Here is a 19,506-nt window from a genome sequence, read left to right as displayed (position 1 = left end):
AAAAGGAAGAAACAAGACATTAGAAACTTCTACAACATAACGAACTGTGCCGAAAATCTTACCTCGCAAGTCGCCCCTCAACCAGCATCGCCTCGGGATTTCATACACCGGGTGACCACCGCGATCTATGGGAAAGAAAAGACAACAGGTTAGCAAAGGCAAGGCATCATAGCGCTGCGCATAGCGCCTAATTACCGCATCACAGCGCTTTTTATACGCCACCATTTACCGGCGAGACCCAATTCAGTCAATGCATCACATTGGACTTCTGCGCACCTAAGGAAGAGAAAGAGACATTTATTAAACCAAAAAAGGCATGCAAGAATAACAACAATATACAACAGCAATAAGACCTACCTGAAAGACTCAAAGCGGGCCGGCATCAGTGAAGTAACTAGATCGCATTCGCCCACAACGGACAATGCACCCCTGCCAAGAAGGCAGGACGGAGAGCACACCAGAATTAACCACAAGGTGAGGAGAGGTCCAGAGGGGATGTGGGCATACTGGGGACCAGTTGCCCAGTCTTGAACATTGCCCACCTGTATTCCAGGCAGAACTTCCCCGCTGGTCACACCTGGGAACCGCAGAGAAGGATACCAGAGTCCCTACGGCTGGGTGGCGTCCCCATGGATACCAGGTGAGCGTAACAGTGGTGCCCCCAGTGCCTGAGACTCTTGGACTTAAGCTGAATGAAATCACACGAAAGGACCTCACAAGGTTTAAGAGGCACCAAGGATCCGTGGGGGTAGGTGAGGGGAAGGAGGAGTTGGGAAGGGGGGCAGAGGGTTGGGGAGTTAGATGGGGAAAGTATACTCTGTTGTAAAATCAATAAAAATAAATAAACAAAAAGTGTGTGGGTGCGCATGTCAAGGAGAGAGTGTATGTTATGGGTGCATGGTCGAAAGTGTTATGAACACTGTTAATGTGAATTGGTGCATGAGGGAATGTGAATTATGGTGTGAAAAATGCAGCCCCTCTTCCCAGATCCCCAAATCAGAGGCCTGCTCACCAGCCTTTGTTTTGCAGGTGCCTCCAAATACGAGGCATGCTTACCAGCACAGTGAACACCGCTCATCATGCTAGTGAGAGGGCCTTTGATTTGGGGATGTATCAGAGCTGAGATTCGCTCACCAGCATGGTAAGAGTCGTTTACGGTGCTGGTGAACATGCCTTTGATTTTGGGATGTATCAGCAATGCAGTCCAGTCCAGCTATGTAATAACACTTATCATGTTTGCATGATAGGTGTTATGTTGCCATACGGGACTGCATTGCTGCAGGCAGTCTGGTTATGTTTTCTGACACTGGACCTAATTGCTGATACATCCCCAAATGTTTACTGCAGCCAGTCTAGTCATTTGTTCCTGTAACTTGACATTCTTTACTGCCCATTTATGATAAAGCAAGCACAACACGGTAGGCGGCAAAGGTTCTACCGGTACCGGTAAACCCTTACCGCCTTACTACGAGGTCCCTTTGCGGGTTGGAGAATGTAACGCCTGCTTTTTGCAGGCGTTAAAAACCAACCCGCAAAGGGACCAGGGAGCTCATTACGGTACCGCAATTTGCGTTGCCGTAATTAGCACCTTCCCCATTCCCATTATGCCCTATGGGGCAAAAATGGGAATGGGGAAGGGTAATGGGGGAAGGGGGAATTACCGCCCCACCAACCTTGGAATAGGGCGGTAATTCCCCTTTCCACCAAGGCGGTGCCGGTATTTTACTAATAGCACCTTGGTCCACCGCCGTCTGTGTAATGAGGCCCTCAGTATGATTACGTGTTGGACATGTTTTCTTATTGTGGCATGGCATTTTTAATGGCAAAGCAAATAGGAGTATGTTGTTATGTGCAAGTACTGGTGTATATTCGCAGAGCCAGCTCAGCCATGCGTTCTTCTTATAGTATAATTACTGGCGTTATGCATAGAGCAAACTTGAGTTTTTTTCTTGTATGCTAATACAGGCATGTAGGTGTTGACTGGATTGTGGGGAAATGCATTCATTAAAATGCGTTGTGCAGTGTTGATGACTTTTTGATGCATTACCCTAAAAAACCGATAGCAAACTGTCTGACTTTTAACCAGTTTTTCATTGAAAGTGTGCTGCATAATGCTCCATTTCTACCCATTATTTAAAAAAAACCATTGTGAAAACTCCTTGCTTGGTTTGGGCTCCTACTCTATGCTCGGTTGCTCAAACATATTTGTGGCAAATATTTACGTCCATTCAAAAAAAGAAATTCACCAGCCGCGCCACTGGAGCTGCTTTTTTGGGCTTAGTAAGAATAGATTCTACAGCTTCTATGCTGTGTTCTTGGAAGTACACTTGAACACAAAGCCACTGCCATTGAACATATCTCGTCATGCACGGATCGTTCCGCCTCTTGTTTGTTGAATCCCTTGGGGAATCAAGTCTTCAATTAATTTGTTTACAGTTGGTATGTTTTTTCTATGTTGGCTATCAAATCAAATTTCACATGAGAAAACCTGTTTCATTTGTCTCCCTGTTTTTATTTAGCACTTTTCTTTTTATTTCTTGAGTTCTGGACAAATTGTTGGCAAGTGCATTTCATTTGTGACTCTCATATGTTTCCTTGGCTCTTTTAATTTCTTAAGTTGTGCACAAAATGTGGAAATGTGTATGTAATTTGTGTTTGCATATGTAGTGTCATTAGCAGTGCATGCCAGTGGCCGAATAATTGTTTTACAATGGTAGCGGCAGAGTTATACTTGATTTGGAAGTCATAGCTGGCACATTTTCTGAGTTTTGTTAACTCGCATTGCACCCATAACTTCCCTTTAACTATGTTTTAAGGGAAACTTAAACCAAAGCTGTTTCACTTGAATTGTATGTTTTTTAAAATAATATATACTATCATTCTAACACTACCTTTGGCCATGGTAAGTGGCCTATGTTCCATGGGCATGCCTTTTGGCCATTCCTTTGGCACTCCCAAGTCCTCAAATGTAGCCAATCGGTTTGGCTTATGGCCAGGCTCACTGGCCACATTGACCCTAATGGTTATTTATTGTCGCCAAGCTGGGCCACAGACCCCTTTTGGATCACATGCAACCACTCTGGTCACTAGGTTCCATTTTGGGTCCGAAACAGCATTTACAAAACACATATTTGGGGCACATTTACCCATATTGAAACACCATTGTCCTAGGCTGAGGGTGAATCCAAGAAGGCTGGGAAATGTATCCTTCCAACAGTTTTGCCCCGCAGGCTTCTGTCTAAACCCCCCAAAAGTTGCAAAGGCCACAAAGTTGACCCTTCAAAAACAAATTCCGCCTGGGCACCAACCAGGTTGGCTTTCTCCGAGAGAGACAATGTGGTGGTCCTTTACTAACTCCAGTGACCTGGGTGCTGAGGCCCCAGATGGACGACCTTAGATGCAGGTAGCCAATTGTGTGTCCCAAAGGTTATACGCAGGCCATTGCATTTAGCCATACTCTGGACCCCAACAAGCCTCCACGAAGTAAGTCTCCACCAAGCCTCCAGAACAGATGTACAGCGGGGGCAGGATACAGAGAGGTACAGAGGTGGGGTACGACTGTACGGGGTGTTGGGGAGGAGAGGGCCGGGTGGCGTCTAGCGAGTCAGGTGGCTTGGGGGCCGATGTGATGGCCTAGGTTTTGAAGAAGAGAGACTCCTTGAAGAGGTGGGTCTTGAGTTCTTTGCTGAATTGTAGTAGTGTGGGGGCGAGTCTGATGCCGATGGGGAGGAGGTTCCATAGTCTTGGGGCGTCGGCATAGAAGGCTTGTTTTCTAGTCTATTCCCTTTTGCAGCAGCAGATTCCAAGTATGCACGTGTCCTGGCTTCTGGTGGGGCACTGTCCGCCGGAGATGTAGAGTTTAACTGCAAGCTAGCTGGGTGACTTGAGGGTGATTGCCTTATAAATGATGTAGCAAGACTTGAAGTTGATTTGTGTGTGCAGTGGGAGCCAGTGAAGGTCGATGAAGGCTGGGGTAATGTGGTTGTATCAAGGGAGACCCTTGATGAGGCAGCCAGCCGCGTGTAGGACACTTCTCAGGGGCACAAGGAAGGGTGACGAGAGGCCTTTGAGGAGTGCATTACCCCCATCCAGGTGGGATTGGACCAGTGCTTGAATGGTGGATCTAAAGCTTTCTGGAGGGAGCAAGGCTTGACCTTTTGCAGGAGGGAGAGCTGATACCAAGCTGTCTGAGTTTTCTTAGATATGTGTGTCTTGAAGGAGAGGAGAGGTGTTTGACTTGGCGCAGGAGGTGAGCTTGGGTGTGAAGCCCTCAGAGTTCATGGTTGATAGCCAAATCTGTAAGTCATATGTCTGGGTGTTCGTGTGTTGTTGGTGAGGAGTAGGAATTCGGTCTTGGGTGGTTTGAGCTTCAAGTATGCACTGGACATCCAAGATGAAACAGCAAGAGGCAGGGTTTGAGCCCACAGATGTCCTTGATGGGAGTCGATCTTCAGGTATAGCTGCGTGTCATCGGTGTATTAGTGGATTCGGATGTTGTGTGTAGCTAGTAGAGCTCCCAGTGGCGCCATTTATAGAATGAAGGTCACTGGGGAGACGATGGAACGCTGCAGGACTCCAAAGATGACGGGTAGCATTGGCGATCTAGAGGAGTCCAGCTGAACAAACTGCTTGCGGTTGGCGAGGTAGGACTTGAACCATCATAGGACAAGGTTGCTGATCCCCATGCGCCGATGTAGGGTGTCGTTAAGCGCCTGGTGAGCTACTGTGTCCAAAGCGACCGAGAGGTCGAGTAGAACCAGGAAGCGCGGGTGGCTGTTATCAAGGATGTTGGGGGTGTCGTCGACCCCCTGTATGGGTGCTGTCTCTCTGCTACATCTTGGTCTGTGTTCGGATTGGTCGTTTTGGAGGAGATTGCTGGTGTCGATGTGTTGCTCCAGTTGTGCTGCTACCACTTTCTTGATGATCTTACTTAGGAAGGAAACATGGGTAATGGGGATGATAGTTACCTAGATTGTCGGGATCCAGAATGGGTTTCTTTAGTTGAGGGTTGATGGGAAGTTTCCTTGAGTTAGGGAGCTATTACTAATTTTACACACACACACACACACACTCCTAATTTTCCTATCAGTGTTAACGACTCATGTTGTGGCTTATTCTCTGTGACTATTGTTTACCTTTAGGATACTGATGATGAATGGGATGACGATTATGAAAGCCCAGATGAATATGAGCCTGTCAAAAATGATGACCCCGATTATGAGTCTCCAGTTAGTGAGCATGATGATGACTATGAGCCACCACCCGCCAACAATGAGCAAGCACCTCAAACTCTTATTTTTCCTGCCCAGCCACACCAAGGGATTGCAGACTATATAGGTAATACTAAGAATAAAATATTAGTCTTCAGTAGAAATATGACATTTTTATGACTTATTCTGATTACCATCTTTCAACAAGAATATGCAAATGCCTTTAATGTTGCTTTAACTTAAAATTTTACATTTACTTTGTACCTGTAAATACAAATTGTTAACGCCGGAATGTGACGAGATTCGTCTGAAGGCATAGAATTCACCTGCAAACAAATAACACTTTTAGGAACCAGAAAATAAAGCGCATATAGAGAAGGACGCATTTGATTTAGATTTCCCCCCTTATATTAGCATGTATTGTATGTTAAAAATGTGAATATTTAAATACAAAGTGTTTTCTGTGTAGACCGTGCTTCATGGATCTCACGTTTCCAGTTGTTTATAATGTGTGACATTTTCGCCATTTAGAATTGGGAATGAGAGTCTTAGAGCTACCATTGCCTCAGGTATTTTGACATATGTTGCTGCATAGAATGGTTCTCTGGTAAGTGATGAATGTTTTCATGTATTCTGTAATTAAAGACTCTAGGGCAGGCCTCCCATACCATTTCTTAAGAGCCACATTCAGACCAGGTTTTTGGGATAACCACTAACTATGGAATTAACTCATATTTAGATTCAAAGTACTCACCTGTATTTATTGTGGATCTCCTGACAACATGGAGCAGTTTGGCCCTCGAGTACACAGACATCCCTCTGTATCAAACGTTGCGGTGAATTGAACATGCACAATGTTATGCACATTTTGTTGTATGATTCACGCAGCCTAAACTCGATTTCTTCCATGCGCTTGTGTGGGTGTGTTACTTTTGGAAGTGACTGGTTTCAGCGCTCTGGGTGCCAAAGACTGCCAGATCAAGGTGTGCTTTCCTAGACTGTTAACAAGTGTTTTATTGAACTTGTCTCTGATTCTTCATCTGCTTCCAAATTTAAAGAACCTTCATTAACTTTAATTTAAAGATTATAGCATCTTAAAGTTACTACTCACCAAGGCTAAAGTGTCTCAGAACGCTAATAGATTAGTTATTTTTCTATGCCCTGCAATATTTAATAATTTAGGAGATTACAAGTATCCTGTTTTGATATAGATCACCTTGGGGTCGGGGGTTTACGCTTCTTGCTCCAGTACTCTGAACCAATCTTCTTTCTGTTCCTACCAGGTTCCTAATGATTGCATTATTCAAGAGAAAATATAAAACCTGTGTGTCTTGTGTTATTTATGACACCTACGTTGTACTTTTGCTACTGTGTTTGTTTTATGACTGTTCAACGAATAGATCAAAAAGCGAATTTTAAACAATGATAATTAATGTGATAGGGAAATATGAGGATGTTGAGGCTATAAAAGACCTTTTTGTACTAAGATTAAGTCATGGTGTGTGTGAGGCGTCATTCATTAATGGTGAGTGCCCACTCTCAGTGTCCGAGGGGGAAAATCTGAGTGGCCACTTTATCTGAAGCCTGACTATTTTACACATTTTTGTGGCAGCCACTGTCAGTATGCAATGTTTTCTATGGAGAACATCTGAGAATGTGTGGTCACTATTGGTTATTCCAGCCCTGATATCAGAGGTTCATGCCTCCTTGTTGTCATAGTTGGTCTATGGGGCAACTTCCCTTGTCCATGACTAAGAAAGTCATATGAGTCTTTCAATTCTAGAATATAGCCCATTTCTGTGTGAGTTGACCACATTACCTGTGAGTTGACCACATTACCTGTGCTCTTCCAGTCCATATTTAAGGTTGGCTTTAATGGAGTGTAAAGACCTGCTTTGTCTTGCAGACCTCACTGGTGTGCCAAAGGACTGACAATTACAAACGTTGAACCTTTACACGTTCAGGGGTATTCTCGTGGTAAATTCGCCAGAATACCACCAAACAGAATTAGCATTGCCGCCACTTGGTCCAGCAGAATTACCGCCCGATTACAAGTGGTGGTATGGCAGTGTTAGTTCCAAGCCCTCTGTTCCCAGGGAGCTTAGAAAACCATTGAAATCTACCATTTGTAAAGAGAGTAAGGATTTCTTCAAAAAATTGGAAAAAATCCTGAATAAATGTTCCCTGGATTTGGTGCTGCTAACTATTAAAGAACTCTCAGGGTGTGTTTAAGTACTGAACAAGGAGATTAGAGATTTCCAGTCAGAATTTAGCACTCTGATGATCCAGCTGTTCTAACTGACATCAACACTTGTCTAGAATCATAGAAATCGGAGCTTGAACTGAAGAAGATTCGTAAGTTCAAGTGAGACACTTATGACTATCTCGATGACGAGGTATATACCTGGATGGACATGTTCAAAACACCACCCCCCACGAATCAGAGCAGTGATTTATCCAATTCATGGAATTCAAATAGTGAGAACCCAACTGATAACACCCTGGTTGATATCCCTCCCACAGGAGTGGCTGTCACTGAAACACCCCAAAAGATGCACCTCAACCCTCTATTAATGGCATAGATCCATCATTGCCAATCAGTAACTTTTTTTAGGGAGAAGATATCCTCTAAGAGAACCGGCCGTGGGCATAGTCACAGGAAAAAGTCCCCGTCCACAGATAAAACTCCAGAAGAAGAGAAATTAGTGATCGGTTTGTCTCAATGCCAACTGACAAAGAACTGTATATTCTACAAAAGGGCGCAAGTTTTGTGCCTACGTTCATTTCTAACTTGTTTAACACCAGGGTTGACCTGTTCAGATTTATAAGCAAGCTAAAATTGTACTGTTTCTACGCAGACATTGCTAACGAAAGCATGATGTCAAAATTAGAAGAGACCCCCTATGTCACCTTCAAAAGTAAGAGCAGATTTATGCCTCCAATATCGATTCCCACTGTCGATATTTTTTTTGAACTATGTTTGCATGTTCTTCAAGAGAAAACCACTTTGGGACACCTCGACATTAGAATCTGAAAAGAAATGAATTAGCACTGATACAATCTTTATACATTGATCAGAAAATCACAATATGCCTGGCTGATAAAGGGGGAGCTCTTGTTCTTCTTGACACTGCAGCTTACACACAAGAATGCATATGTCAGCTTAATGATGGCTCTACCTATGCTAAGTTAGAACATTATCCTACTCTGGACATCGTGAATAATCGGAAGACTCTGTTAAAATAAGCAGAAGGCAATGGTTGGGTTGATGATAAGGCCAAAGAATGTTTATTGAACACTCATCCCAGTGTTCCCACATTTTACACCCTAACCAAAGTTCATAAATGTTTAGTCAATCCACCAGGCAGGCCTATTGTAGCTGCAACCAATGGCATCCTGCAACCGCTGGGTGTGTACATTGATACCTTTTTGCAATCATTGGTTCAGAAGACCAGCACCTACATTTACAACATGACACACTTCCTTATTAGTTTATCAGACCTACAGATGACCACTGATGACATTCCTTTCACCATAGACGTCAGAAGCCTCTACACAAGCATTCCACACAATCTTGGCATTGAAGCAGTTGAATGGTTATTACTCCAACAAGGTGAGTTAAGAGCTAACTGTCAAAAGTACACAATAAGGGAGGAGAGAATCGACACTCTCCCCCGAACCACTGAAGCCGAATGAATTCGACCCTCCCACTGTGGTTGGCACAGGCTCCTGATATTAGTTACACAGGACACCACGTGGCAACCAGTGGGGGGAAGAGGGGTTAGGGAGAGGTTGTGGATGGGGTAGGGGAGTTAGGGACACCGGATAGAGGGTTAGGGAATCTCCTAGTTTGGATAGGTAAGGGGGAAGCACAGGGAAAAACCCTCTCTATCTAAAACCTACCTAAACTCATACAAACTGATGTCAAATTCATACTCATGACTGAATTCATGTAATAGTGAAACACACCTTGATACATGTAAATACTGAAACACACCTTAATACGTGTCAGCACTGAAACACACCTTAAAACGTGTCACACATAGAGCATGGACAAACAAGTATGATAGCAAGCTGGATGGCACAAACAATGGGCTTTGTACCCATGTATGAAGAACAAAAACACATGGCCCCTTGGGAAAGCTTGAGCAACACATAAACACGTCGCTTGAAGCTGGAAATGACTGAGAGGGTTGGGTTTCATAACATGTCACAACGAGTTATCAGAACTCGTTCTTGTGTTGTAGATTCCTGCATTAACGAGTTCATTTGTCACACACATCTGAGCAACAGTCAAAAATCACAGCACACAACACTTTGCATAGCCTTCACTGTTTTATGCATAGGACCGTGTTAGATTCAAACACCCCCACCCCGCAAATGCCACGAGTACTTATCTGAACTCCGAGAAGCCCCGCAGGACTTCTCAGAGGAAATGTTGCATGCCGTAATGAGCCTGCCAGCCTGCCTGCTCCTTCTCTGTGTACGGCGGGATCACCGTAATCAAGTGGCCCGCCCGTTCCTTCTCCTTGCACAGCGAGAATGCCGTGAGCAAAGGACCCGCCTGCCCGCTTCTCCTCCGTGCTTCGCCGGAGCACGAAAAGTATAACTCAGGAGTCCTTTCTCTCGACAGCAATCCTCTGGTCTGCTCCAGCCGCACCCATGAAAAAATAAGCCACACCTCATCCTTATGAGCTGCCATTAATTCAATGCAGTTGGCAACGCGCGCATACCTTGGACTACAGTCCACCGCAAGGTGCGCTGGGAGTTGTAGTTTCCACTTCCCACAGTCAGACCCCAGCTCAATAGGCAACCCTTGCCACTCCTCAGCGATTCCAGCCCTTATTCCTCACACTAACAACGAATAATAGCTGCTTCTGCTTTTTATATTCATCTCACACAAAACCTATTTCAGATATCAAGACAACTTCTTCTTGCAGACTAACGGTACTTCCATGGAGGCCAACATGGCCCCCGCTTATGCTAATGTCTTCATGTTGAAGTTCGAGACAGATCATTAAGTGTAGCAAAAATATCTTGTCTACTGGGGTTGTTTATTGACAAAAGCTTTGATATTTGGAGTGGACCTCAGGCAACACTTGATGATTTTCTTGGTTACTTGAATCTGATTGATGTCTGCATTCAATTTACAATGGAAATAGGTCCTCCAACCATACATTTTCTGGACATTCAAGTTACACCTGATCACAGTTGCCTACACACAATGATTTACTGAAAGCCCACAGTTAGGAACAATGTGTTACATAGACTGAGTTTCCATCCGCTGAGTCTCATTAAGAATTTACAGTACAGTCAATTAAGAAGGGTACACAGAATAGTCAGTGACCCCATTGAGTGCCAAACTGAATTGGAACCTATGTCTGAGAAATTCATACAGGCGGGATGGCGGTTAATCACCTCAGAGACAAAGTAATGACTTCCACTAGAGAGCAGACCCCGGCACACCGTGAACAATTTAAAGGCCCTGACTTAACCTACATTTCCACATTTTCTGTACAGAGTAATCAGATCAGAAGAATCATTAATAGGCATTGGAAAATGATCCAGAGAGTAGATGACATGCTCTTTTCCTGATCCCCCTACTTTCACATACAGACGTAGCAATCATTTTAGGAGCATGCTGGTTAACACCAAAGGCAAATCAAGGCAGCTTGGTTTTAAAAGCCACACTGGCACATGCCCTTGCCTACATTGTAGCAATTGTAATAATGTCATCAAGGGATATACAATATATAATCCGAGGAGCAGAGCAAACATTGTATTTAAAGATTTTGTTACATGTGATACCACTGGCATCACATATGCCATAAAACCTAAAAGAGCCGCCAAAACAAGATGGAATGAGCATCGCTCAAACATTCGAACCGGCAGCGTACATTCTCCAGTGGCTCGGCACTTGCAGAGCTACAGACATCAATTGTCACATTCTTGAAGTTGTGCGTGGTAATCCACATGAAGATTTGGCCAGACGTCTAAACCATAGGGAAGCATTCTGGATAGATCATCTTGATTCTGTGACCCCGGGAGGAATGAATGAGGGAATGAACCTGACATGCTTTATATGATTAACTTTTTGCACTGGATTTTTCATATGACACCTTTGGTAGCCTCGATTGACTTTTGTTGTGACCATTTTAATATGGAAACCTTTTTCTATTTTTTTTTAGTAATAAGCATGAGGCTTATTTAGACATATTGTAATATGCGTCTTGTTCATCTGTAGTTATCCTGTTGATCATCTTTTCATTTGTGAATTGTAAAACTGATAATTTATATCACTATTAGACTGCATATGCAATGTAATTTGATGTGGTGTATGTACTGGGAGTTATTTATACTACATTCTGGTAGCTTAGATTGATTGATCTTGTGAACATCACTTTCTTCCGTTATAAGTCATAAGTGACCTTTAGAGACAAATTGTCATATATTTCTTCTCCTAGCATATGTATCCTGATGTCCATCTTTGTGTCTGATTTTCCACATCATTACTATATTGGCTGTGCACCCATTTGCTGTATTGTACTCTGGTTCCTAACAATTTTCTACACTCTTCTATCCCACTTTCAGTTAATCCTGTCATTTGTTGACTTTCCTCAGTGTATTGCCACCAAACGTGTATTTTTTACCTGTTGTGGCTTTGTTTATATTGACTAGGTTGGCTCTATTAACCACCACTCAGGTTCTGTCCTTTCCTGATCTTACCCTCTGTGCTTGCACACGTAGGAACACAGTTGTTTGCCTATTCAGCATTTGCCGGTTCAGTTGTCACACTTGTATTCCACTTGTAGTCCACTTGCTCTAATCTTTATTTGGTTTCATCACATTCCTTCCATGCTCTTTGGTCCTTTTCTATATTACTGACTCGATAAGCGTCCACCATTTCCCTGACAACCTGCTTTACAGTACGAATCTTCTTGGAGTGCTGTTCTCACTGCTTGTTATGCAGTACGTTTCTTGTCATTCTTTTCTTCTGGACTGTTGTGTCCTTTGTGTTCAGTAACCGTTTTGCTTGCTTCACTGACTTGGTATTTATGAACCTTTGCTTGATCTTAACAGGATTATCGACACCCACTGCGTCCTTCATTTCCTGGACTACCACCAAAGCTTCTTTTTTTCTGCTTTGAGTGCCACGCATGCATTTCTTCATTTCTGTAAGTCTGTTATTACTTTGTAAGCTGTACATCATTTTGGACCGCCAACATAGAATGAGGCCCTTTGTTCTCTGTTTCTGGTTCTTGATATGTAGCTTTTATCCTCACCATGTTTCTTTCCTGTATTTCTGTGTTTTTGTTTATTATTGTAGGTTTTTTAGTGTGCTTTTTCAGAATCTCACCTCAGTAATTTTACTGAGCTGGGTATTGTGTGTTCTTTGAAACAGCATATCTATTCTAGATACTGTCATGACACACATTTATTTGTTATTCTTGCTTGGGTGCTATTTGGGGTGAGGTTTCTAGTGTTTGCATCAGCTGAATCTCTTTTGTTCAGTCTATCGGTCAACTAATACGCCACCCCTTCTGTCACTGGTGGAAACTCTTTTGTTTTACTGAAGCTTTTATCTTTTGGTGTGGTTTGTTACCAACACTGAGTTTTTTAATTTACTACCCACAAAATTGTAAGGAGCAGGGGTACTTCAGGTTTTCGTTTTGAACACTGAATTTGATCTATTGTTATTGTTTCCTGCTCTTTTTGATGTATTCTGATTTTGTGTCGCATTATTTGCTTGCAGATTGGGCTCAAAGAAGGATCTGGGTGATCTGAAATGCATTGGCCTTTCTCTCTGTTTCTCTTCTGCATTTCAATAATTTTGCATTAAAACATTCTTATTTTTGTTAAATGTGGTTATGATTGATTGTTCCATGTTTTAAATTTACTTGTTTTTAATTTTGTTAGCTCGGTTTCCATGAGCAAACCATATTATAGCTACCACGTTATAATTCACTTGATCCATGGTGGTGTTAGTCCCCATTTATCTGCCAATTGGGACAATTCTTTTGGCTGTAAGGTGGCGCAATTACCTCCAGCATTTAGCTGAAGGTTTTTCCTCTGCCCCATCAATCAAGTTATAGTACGGCGGTGCGTTAATTCAACAGTGATGCAGTGGTAAGAGAGCATTACTGCCATTTTACCTACACAGCCGTTCTTAGTGCTGAAGCCCCCTGTCCTCAGTGAGGAATTGTCTGCTCAGAATAGGCTATTATGCTAAACACTTGGTGGATGTTTTTTCCGTGTGTAGCTCTATAGATATCTAACTCACTCCAACCTGACCTTAGATGTAAGCCACATCTCATTGTGCTTCCCTCCACTTGAAAGACATTTATTTTCATACGACTTTCCCTTGTGTATTATTGCTTTTTCAATATGATTTCTCAATAGTTTAATCTGTAAGATATTTTGATGCCCTTCTTAGTGTTAATTTGTTTCACAAAAATTAAATGTTGAATGTGCCTTAAAACCCTGATTTACAAAACTAGACTTGTTTTTTTCCTGTTATTTACCCCAGATTTCATTTTTTGTAGCTTATATTAATGTGTTATGCGTGTATACTGTGAATATAAGACCTCCTGGCTCGCTATCATTACAACCTATTGGAACCCTCAGGCCATCTCGGCCATCTCGGACAAGAAATTCTTAAAAATCATTGAAACAGAGATCGACAGAATTATTGCAGACCAGGACGAACCTCTAATAATAATAAGTGGAGACTTGAACGCTAAATGTCTGAGGGGAGTTCCAAGCACTAATCCACCACGCCATAAACTCCAGGCACAATCTCGCGGACAATTATGGCAATCGCTCATGGACTCCAGAAATCTCCATAACGTTGAGCAGTCTCTCCCCCCAGCTTGCCAAATTCCGGCATGGGAAATAGGCTCACAAAAAGGGACAATTGACTATATTTTCACATCAGAAGCAATGCTCAGCCTGATCACATCCTTCGAGGTCATACGGACCGAGGCCAGCGATCACAAGATTCTTAAAATTGGGTGGCCCACTGAAAGCAGTCCGAGACTTCAAATGCCCGAAGAAATTGAAACAACTGCGCAAGGAAATCACCTTAGATTAACGGCGGAAAGAATCAGAGAACTTTCAAAAAACTATGCCACTCAACTCTCTAGGAAGGAGAGGGGTCCACATCCCCAACTGACTACCAACCTCTTTTACTACCATACTATTCAAATTTACAGAAAAAACCAAGGGGAAATCAACAACCCCTTCATGAATACGACAAGGAGCTGGTGATGAAACGGCAAAACTTGAGGAAATTGAAGAGACAGGCTGCAAACGCTAATGCTGATTGTCTAAAGAAAGCTCATTTAGACGAACAAAAAAAGTATAAATCCTGGTTAAGATTCCATCGATGTTCTCTTTATCAGCAAGACTCTGAGGAAATGTTGAGAAAGCTAGCAGACAAAAACTCTGGAGCATTTTGGCAACTGATCAAAAAGATTGGCCGCGCGTCGACTCTCATAGCATTAAACAGTGTCTCGGAGGAAAGCTGGAAATTCCATTTCATCAGCATATTTCAGCCCCCCCCTGTTAAAGTCGATCACCACTCAAGAGGATCCCGAAGTTATCAACTGGGAAGATTTCTCAAATACAGACGACATTGAGACGGCCATAAGGAGACTAAAATCATCCAGAGCTCCAGGCCCAGAAGGAAACACCAACATAGATCTGAAAAATCATCCGGCAGAATGGGCCACGTTCATCAGCCAAGTCTTTCAAAACTGTTGCCTTTTAAGATCGATTCCAAGGCCCTGGACCTCCTCCGTGGTCGCTCCAATGTACAAGAAAGGAGATAGAGCGGATCCTGGCAACTACCGCCCCATCGCGCTGCTGGACACGATCGGAAAGATCTATGGCTCATTTCTCTTAAGGAGTTTCCAAAAATGGGCAAAAACCGCTCCATGCAATGACCCTTTCCAAGCAGGGTTCATGAAAAACTCGGGAACGACAGTCAATATTATGATACTCAGTATCATAAAAAACAAACTCATGACAGGGACAGGAAAGATGTTCTAGGCTTTCATAGATCTCACTCAGGCATTTGACCAAATAGAAAGAGAGATGCTGTGGTCTAAACTGGAACACTAGAACTGTCCGAGAGAAATTCTCGAGCCAATGAAAGCCCTGCACACCGCGACTACCATGAGAGTAAAGCTAAACCAAAAAGGTCTGTTGTTTGAGGAAATTCCAATGCACAGAGGGGTAAACCAGGGGTGCCCGCTTGCCCCGGCCCTGTTTACTTCATTCTTGGGCGACTACAAAGAGGGCTACAGCCTCATAAGATCTTTCCCGCCCAAAATTGGTCCAACAGCAGTGGCCCACCTACTATACGCAGATGACATTATTCTTCTTGATCAGACAGCAATTGGCCTTCAAAGACAACTGGACAACTTGGCCAAATATATATTAAAAAACAACTTGGAGATAAAGAAAAAATCTTGATTCTAGACAAGCCATCGAAAAAGAAGGCAAAGAACCTTGGCTGGCACATTGAAAACTCGAACATCGAAGTAGTCAAAGACTTTAAATACTTGGGCGTGATGGTGGACAGCTCAAAAGGCAAGACAACGATGCAAAAACACCTGTGGGAAAAGACACGAAAACTTACCACGCAGGCCTGTATAATAGACAGGAAATACGGCCGTTTCTCGCTGTTACCAGTACTAAAGTTCTACAAGGGAAAAGTTGTGCCGAGTCTGGTGTATGAAGGTGAAGCAATGCCAACGATCCCTTTGATAATATGGCAAAAACTGGAGGGTTATTTCTGGCGCAATGTCCTTCAATTTCAAATTCAACCTCCATTTCGGCAATTAGAAGAGAATTGGGTTTACTCTCTCTGAAAGCAGCAAACGAAGCTGGAGAAATGGCTTTGTTCAGAAAAGTGACAATGCCGGAATCCCCCACACTGTACAACATGATAAAAATGGAAATGAAGGTCGAAGGCTGCAAGGCGCTAACAACATGGGCCGCCAAGCAGAGAGCCCACTTGGCCAACATTGCATGCTCTGAATAGGTTTTGATACAGAATCCAACAAAAGTCAAACGTAAAATGGACCAGGCGGACTGGATTGAAACACAAGCCTTAGCTGAGAAAAACAAGCTATTGACCCATTTACCTTTTCATTCCAAAAAATTGCACTTCACTGCTCAAATCCTTAAAAGGTTCCCGGATAAAGCTCTGAGACTCACCTTTCTAAGGACATCTAAATTTACTCCCGACAAATGAAATTCGGGCTGTCAGGGGCTTATCGCCAACAAATCATTGCCGCCTATGCAAAGATGAATCTGAAATTGAATCATTGAAACACCTCCTGATGAGCTGTCCATCGACCATCAAATGGAGAAGAGCGTATCTTGGACCCCTAATTGAATCAAGCATCCTTTATGAAGAATAAGTATGGTGGAGTTGACTTTTGAGTGGTATAAAGACATCCTGGTCCCTAGCAACTGCGAACATTTTAAGGGCTGCTCTTGATGAATGTACCAAACAGACTGTCGACTAATTCGGCGAGGCCCGGTCATCCAGAATCAGTGAAAAAAGTAAATCTAAAAGGAACAAGGCACAAGAAACAAGAAACGAAACACGACATTAAAGAACTTTGCAAAATCATTGATTTGATAAAGGCAAATATAAAAATATATTATGAACATTTATGTATATTTATTTGTGGAGCATGCACTGCATGGCGTAATTGCTCCTATAAGAAGTGATCATCAGAGTAAAGTGCTTAAAGTACACTACAGTAGTCATCAACTACCCACTAACAATACTCAAAACCTGAGTCAAGCAGAGCATTGGTAATACAGGGGAAATGGTTGAAGCTTTAACAATAATAATCATTTTGGATTTATATAGCACTATGAACCCTCTGGCATCTGAACGCTGCTTATTATTACCCACCGTGTGTGGTGTTCATTTATCGACCTAGCAAGGATGAAAGGCTGAATTTGGCCCTGCTGGGATTCGAACATGCATTGGCAAGCTCTGCATTGATGTCAAAGCGAGTGCTCTATTCGCTGTGCTATCTGACCGCCATCTTTGAAAATCATCTTTAAACTTAATTTATAGATGCGCCCAGTTATATTGCTCCTAGGAAATCTATGAACTAATGTTTATAGGAGAACATTTGGAGGCGTTGAAAACCCTCAACCAGTTAAATATTACCTCGCCCTAGACAACCAGTGCTCTTTTCCATTTTTTGATAGCCCTTCATAGCTTTGATGCAAAAACCTACCCTTGGTGGAAACAGGCAAGAGCTAAGTTAAGTATGGAATTCTACCGAAAGAGTCAGTCTACAAAACATGCTCTGGGAGAAGTCTAAAGCAGAATTTATTCCCTCAAATCATGACATAATCAGTGCAGTGAAAACCACGCCAAAGGCATTGGGCCTCATTACACGGTAGGCGGTGGACCAAGGTGCTATTAGCACCTTGGTCCATGCCGGTAAAATACCGGCACCGCCTTGGAGGAAAGGGGAATTACCGCCCTATTCCAAGGTTGGCGGGGCGGTAATTCCCCATTCCCCCATTGCCCTTCCCCATTCCCATTTTTGCCCCATAGGGCGCTATGGGAATGGGGAAGGCGCTAATTACGGTGCCGCAAATTGCGGTACCGTAATTAGCACCCTGGTACCTTTGCGGGTTGGTTTTTAACGCCTGCTAAAAAGCAGGCGTTAAAGTACCAACCCGCAAAGGGACTTCGTAGTAAGGCAGTAAGGGTTTACCGGTACCGGTACCCTTACCGGTACCAATAAACCCTTACGCACTACGTGTAATGAGGCCCATTGTTTCCGAATAACCAAGACACAGAGAAACACGAGCTGCAGCATCCAGTACTCTTCAAGAGGTTTGGGTAGTCCCAGAAAGAACACTCTTTTCTAATTTAATGTTTACAGAACTAAAATCTAACCTACAAGGATTCTTCAAGAAAAAGATACAAATACACAAATGTGTCACAGCAGCTTTACGTTAAAGAAACCTTTTTTAACTACCATTGGACAATGTGGAGACTTTCGAAACGGCATTCTAAAGCATTCCATGTTTCCTAACTATGATGGAAGGCCTGAGACATTCTCCCATTTGATGAGAACAAACATTACAGGGCCAGACCTCAGGAGTTGCCCCCTTCATTCAGGTCTTCGACTTGGTGGTATTCATCTCGAAACTGTTTCTGCACATCAAGGGCCCAATCTCCAACTATTGGCAAAGTTATGTATCGGGCTAAAAGGATTAGAGGTTATCATCTGCATATTTGTATGTATTGTGAAGGGAGAACAGCAATGGTTTAGTCAGTATCAAGGCGTTTGATACATGCAATACCACTGGAGTCCGTTCAAATGGCAGGCTCGCACTGGATCGAGTTTGTGATTGAAACGGTCGAGTGAATGGCTTTCACCAGTTTGGAATGGAAGTCGAGTCGGGATTGAAACAATGCTTCTGATGTGTCAAGTCGGTGTTCGAGACGAGCAAGTCAATGGCTTCCAGGAAGTCGAGTCAGCCCTTAAGCCAGATGCTTTTTGGAGTTGAGACAGCGATTGAATTGAGATGAGCCTGTCCGCTTCAATGTGTCGAGTCGTCGTCTGGGTGGCTCAAAGGGCAGAAAGCAGTATGAAGGGAATCCTATTATGATGTTGTCACGATTGTGGTGGCATCACTACAACTGCGCTGCAGCGTGGTATGAAAATCCCGACCCCCATTACTGCGCCCAAGAAGAACAGAGGTTGCAGGGGTGTCCCCAGGTCTCCTTGGATGCAGTAACGGGTGTTGCAGGGGTGTCCCCCGCTTACCATTACGGTAAGCGGGGAGAATAAGATATATTTTTTTAAAAGGACCCTACGGCTTCAGCACTGCCCCACGTAAGTGGGAGGAGCTGACGCTGCAACGGTACAAGGATGTCAGCGGCATACACAGGAGTGTGCCACAGTAAAGGTAAGTGGGGGGTTTGGGGGTTTGCGGCCGGGGCAGGCGCAGACGGGCAGAATTGATCCATCTGATCACTGTGCTGTAATTGCAGTTGACATTTTCGTATGAAGATGTGTAGAGTGCCAAAAGCAGCACTGCAGGTGCTCTGGATGTTAGAAATGCATTGCACATGGTCGGGCCTCCTCATAGATGTTTTGAGCTGATGAAACAGGGTCGAAGCTGCTTCTAGATTACTGGGTTGATCGGAGGCCCAATTCACGATCTATAGGACAAGGTGGCTCCTTTAGTTCTGCACTCCCACTCAAGGAAGCTACCTGGCTCCTATAGGGACTCTTTCACC

The 19,506-nt window shown here is 43.4% G+C and overlaps 1 protein-coding gene across 2 annotated transcripts in view; it reads left to right on the top strand.

Moving 5' to 3' along the window:
* LCP2 (lymphocyte cytosolic protein 2) overlaps window positions 1–19,506 on the top strand; it is a 1,016,893-nt gene that overhangs the window by 535,706 nt on the left and 461,681 nt on the right. For both annotated transcript variants that reach the window (XM_069654319.1, XM_069654320.1), the window contains exon 7: window positions 5,142–5,337. In XM_069654319.1, the coding sequence (XP_069510420.1) occupies window positions 5,142–5,337 (196 nt within the window). The remainder of the gene's footprint in view (window positions 1–5,141; window positions 5,338–19,506) is intronic.

Source organism: Ambystoma mexicanum, chromosome 3q (assembly GCF_040938575.1).
Source record: "Ambystoma mexicanum isolate Mex_15411 chromosome 3q, UKY_AmexF1_1, whole genome shotgun sequence".
NCBI lineage: Eukaryota > Metazoa > Chordata > Amphibia > Caudata > Ambystomatidae > Ambystoma > Ambystoma mexicanum.
The sequence above is the reverse complement of the archived record's forward strand: the minus strand, read 5'-3'. Positions and strand labels throughout refer to the sequence as shown.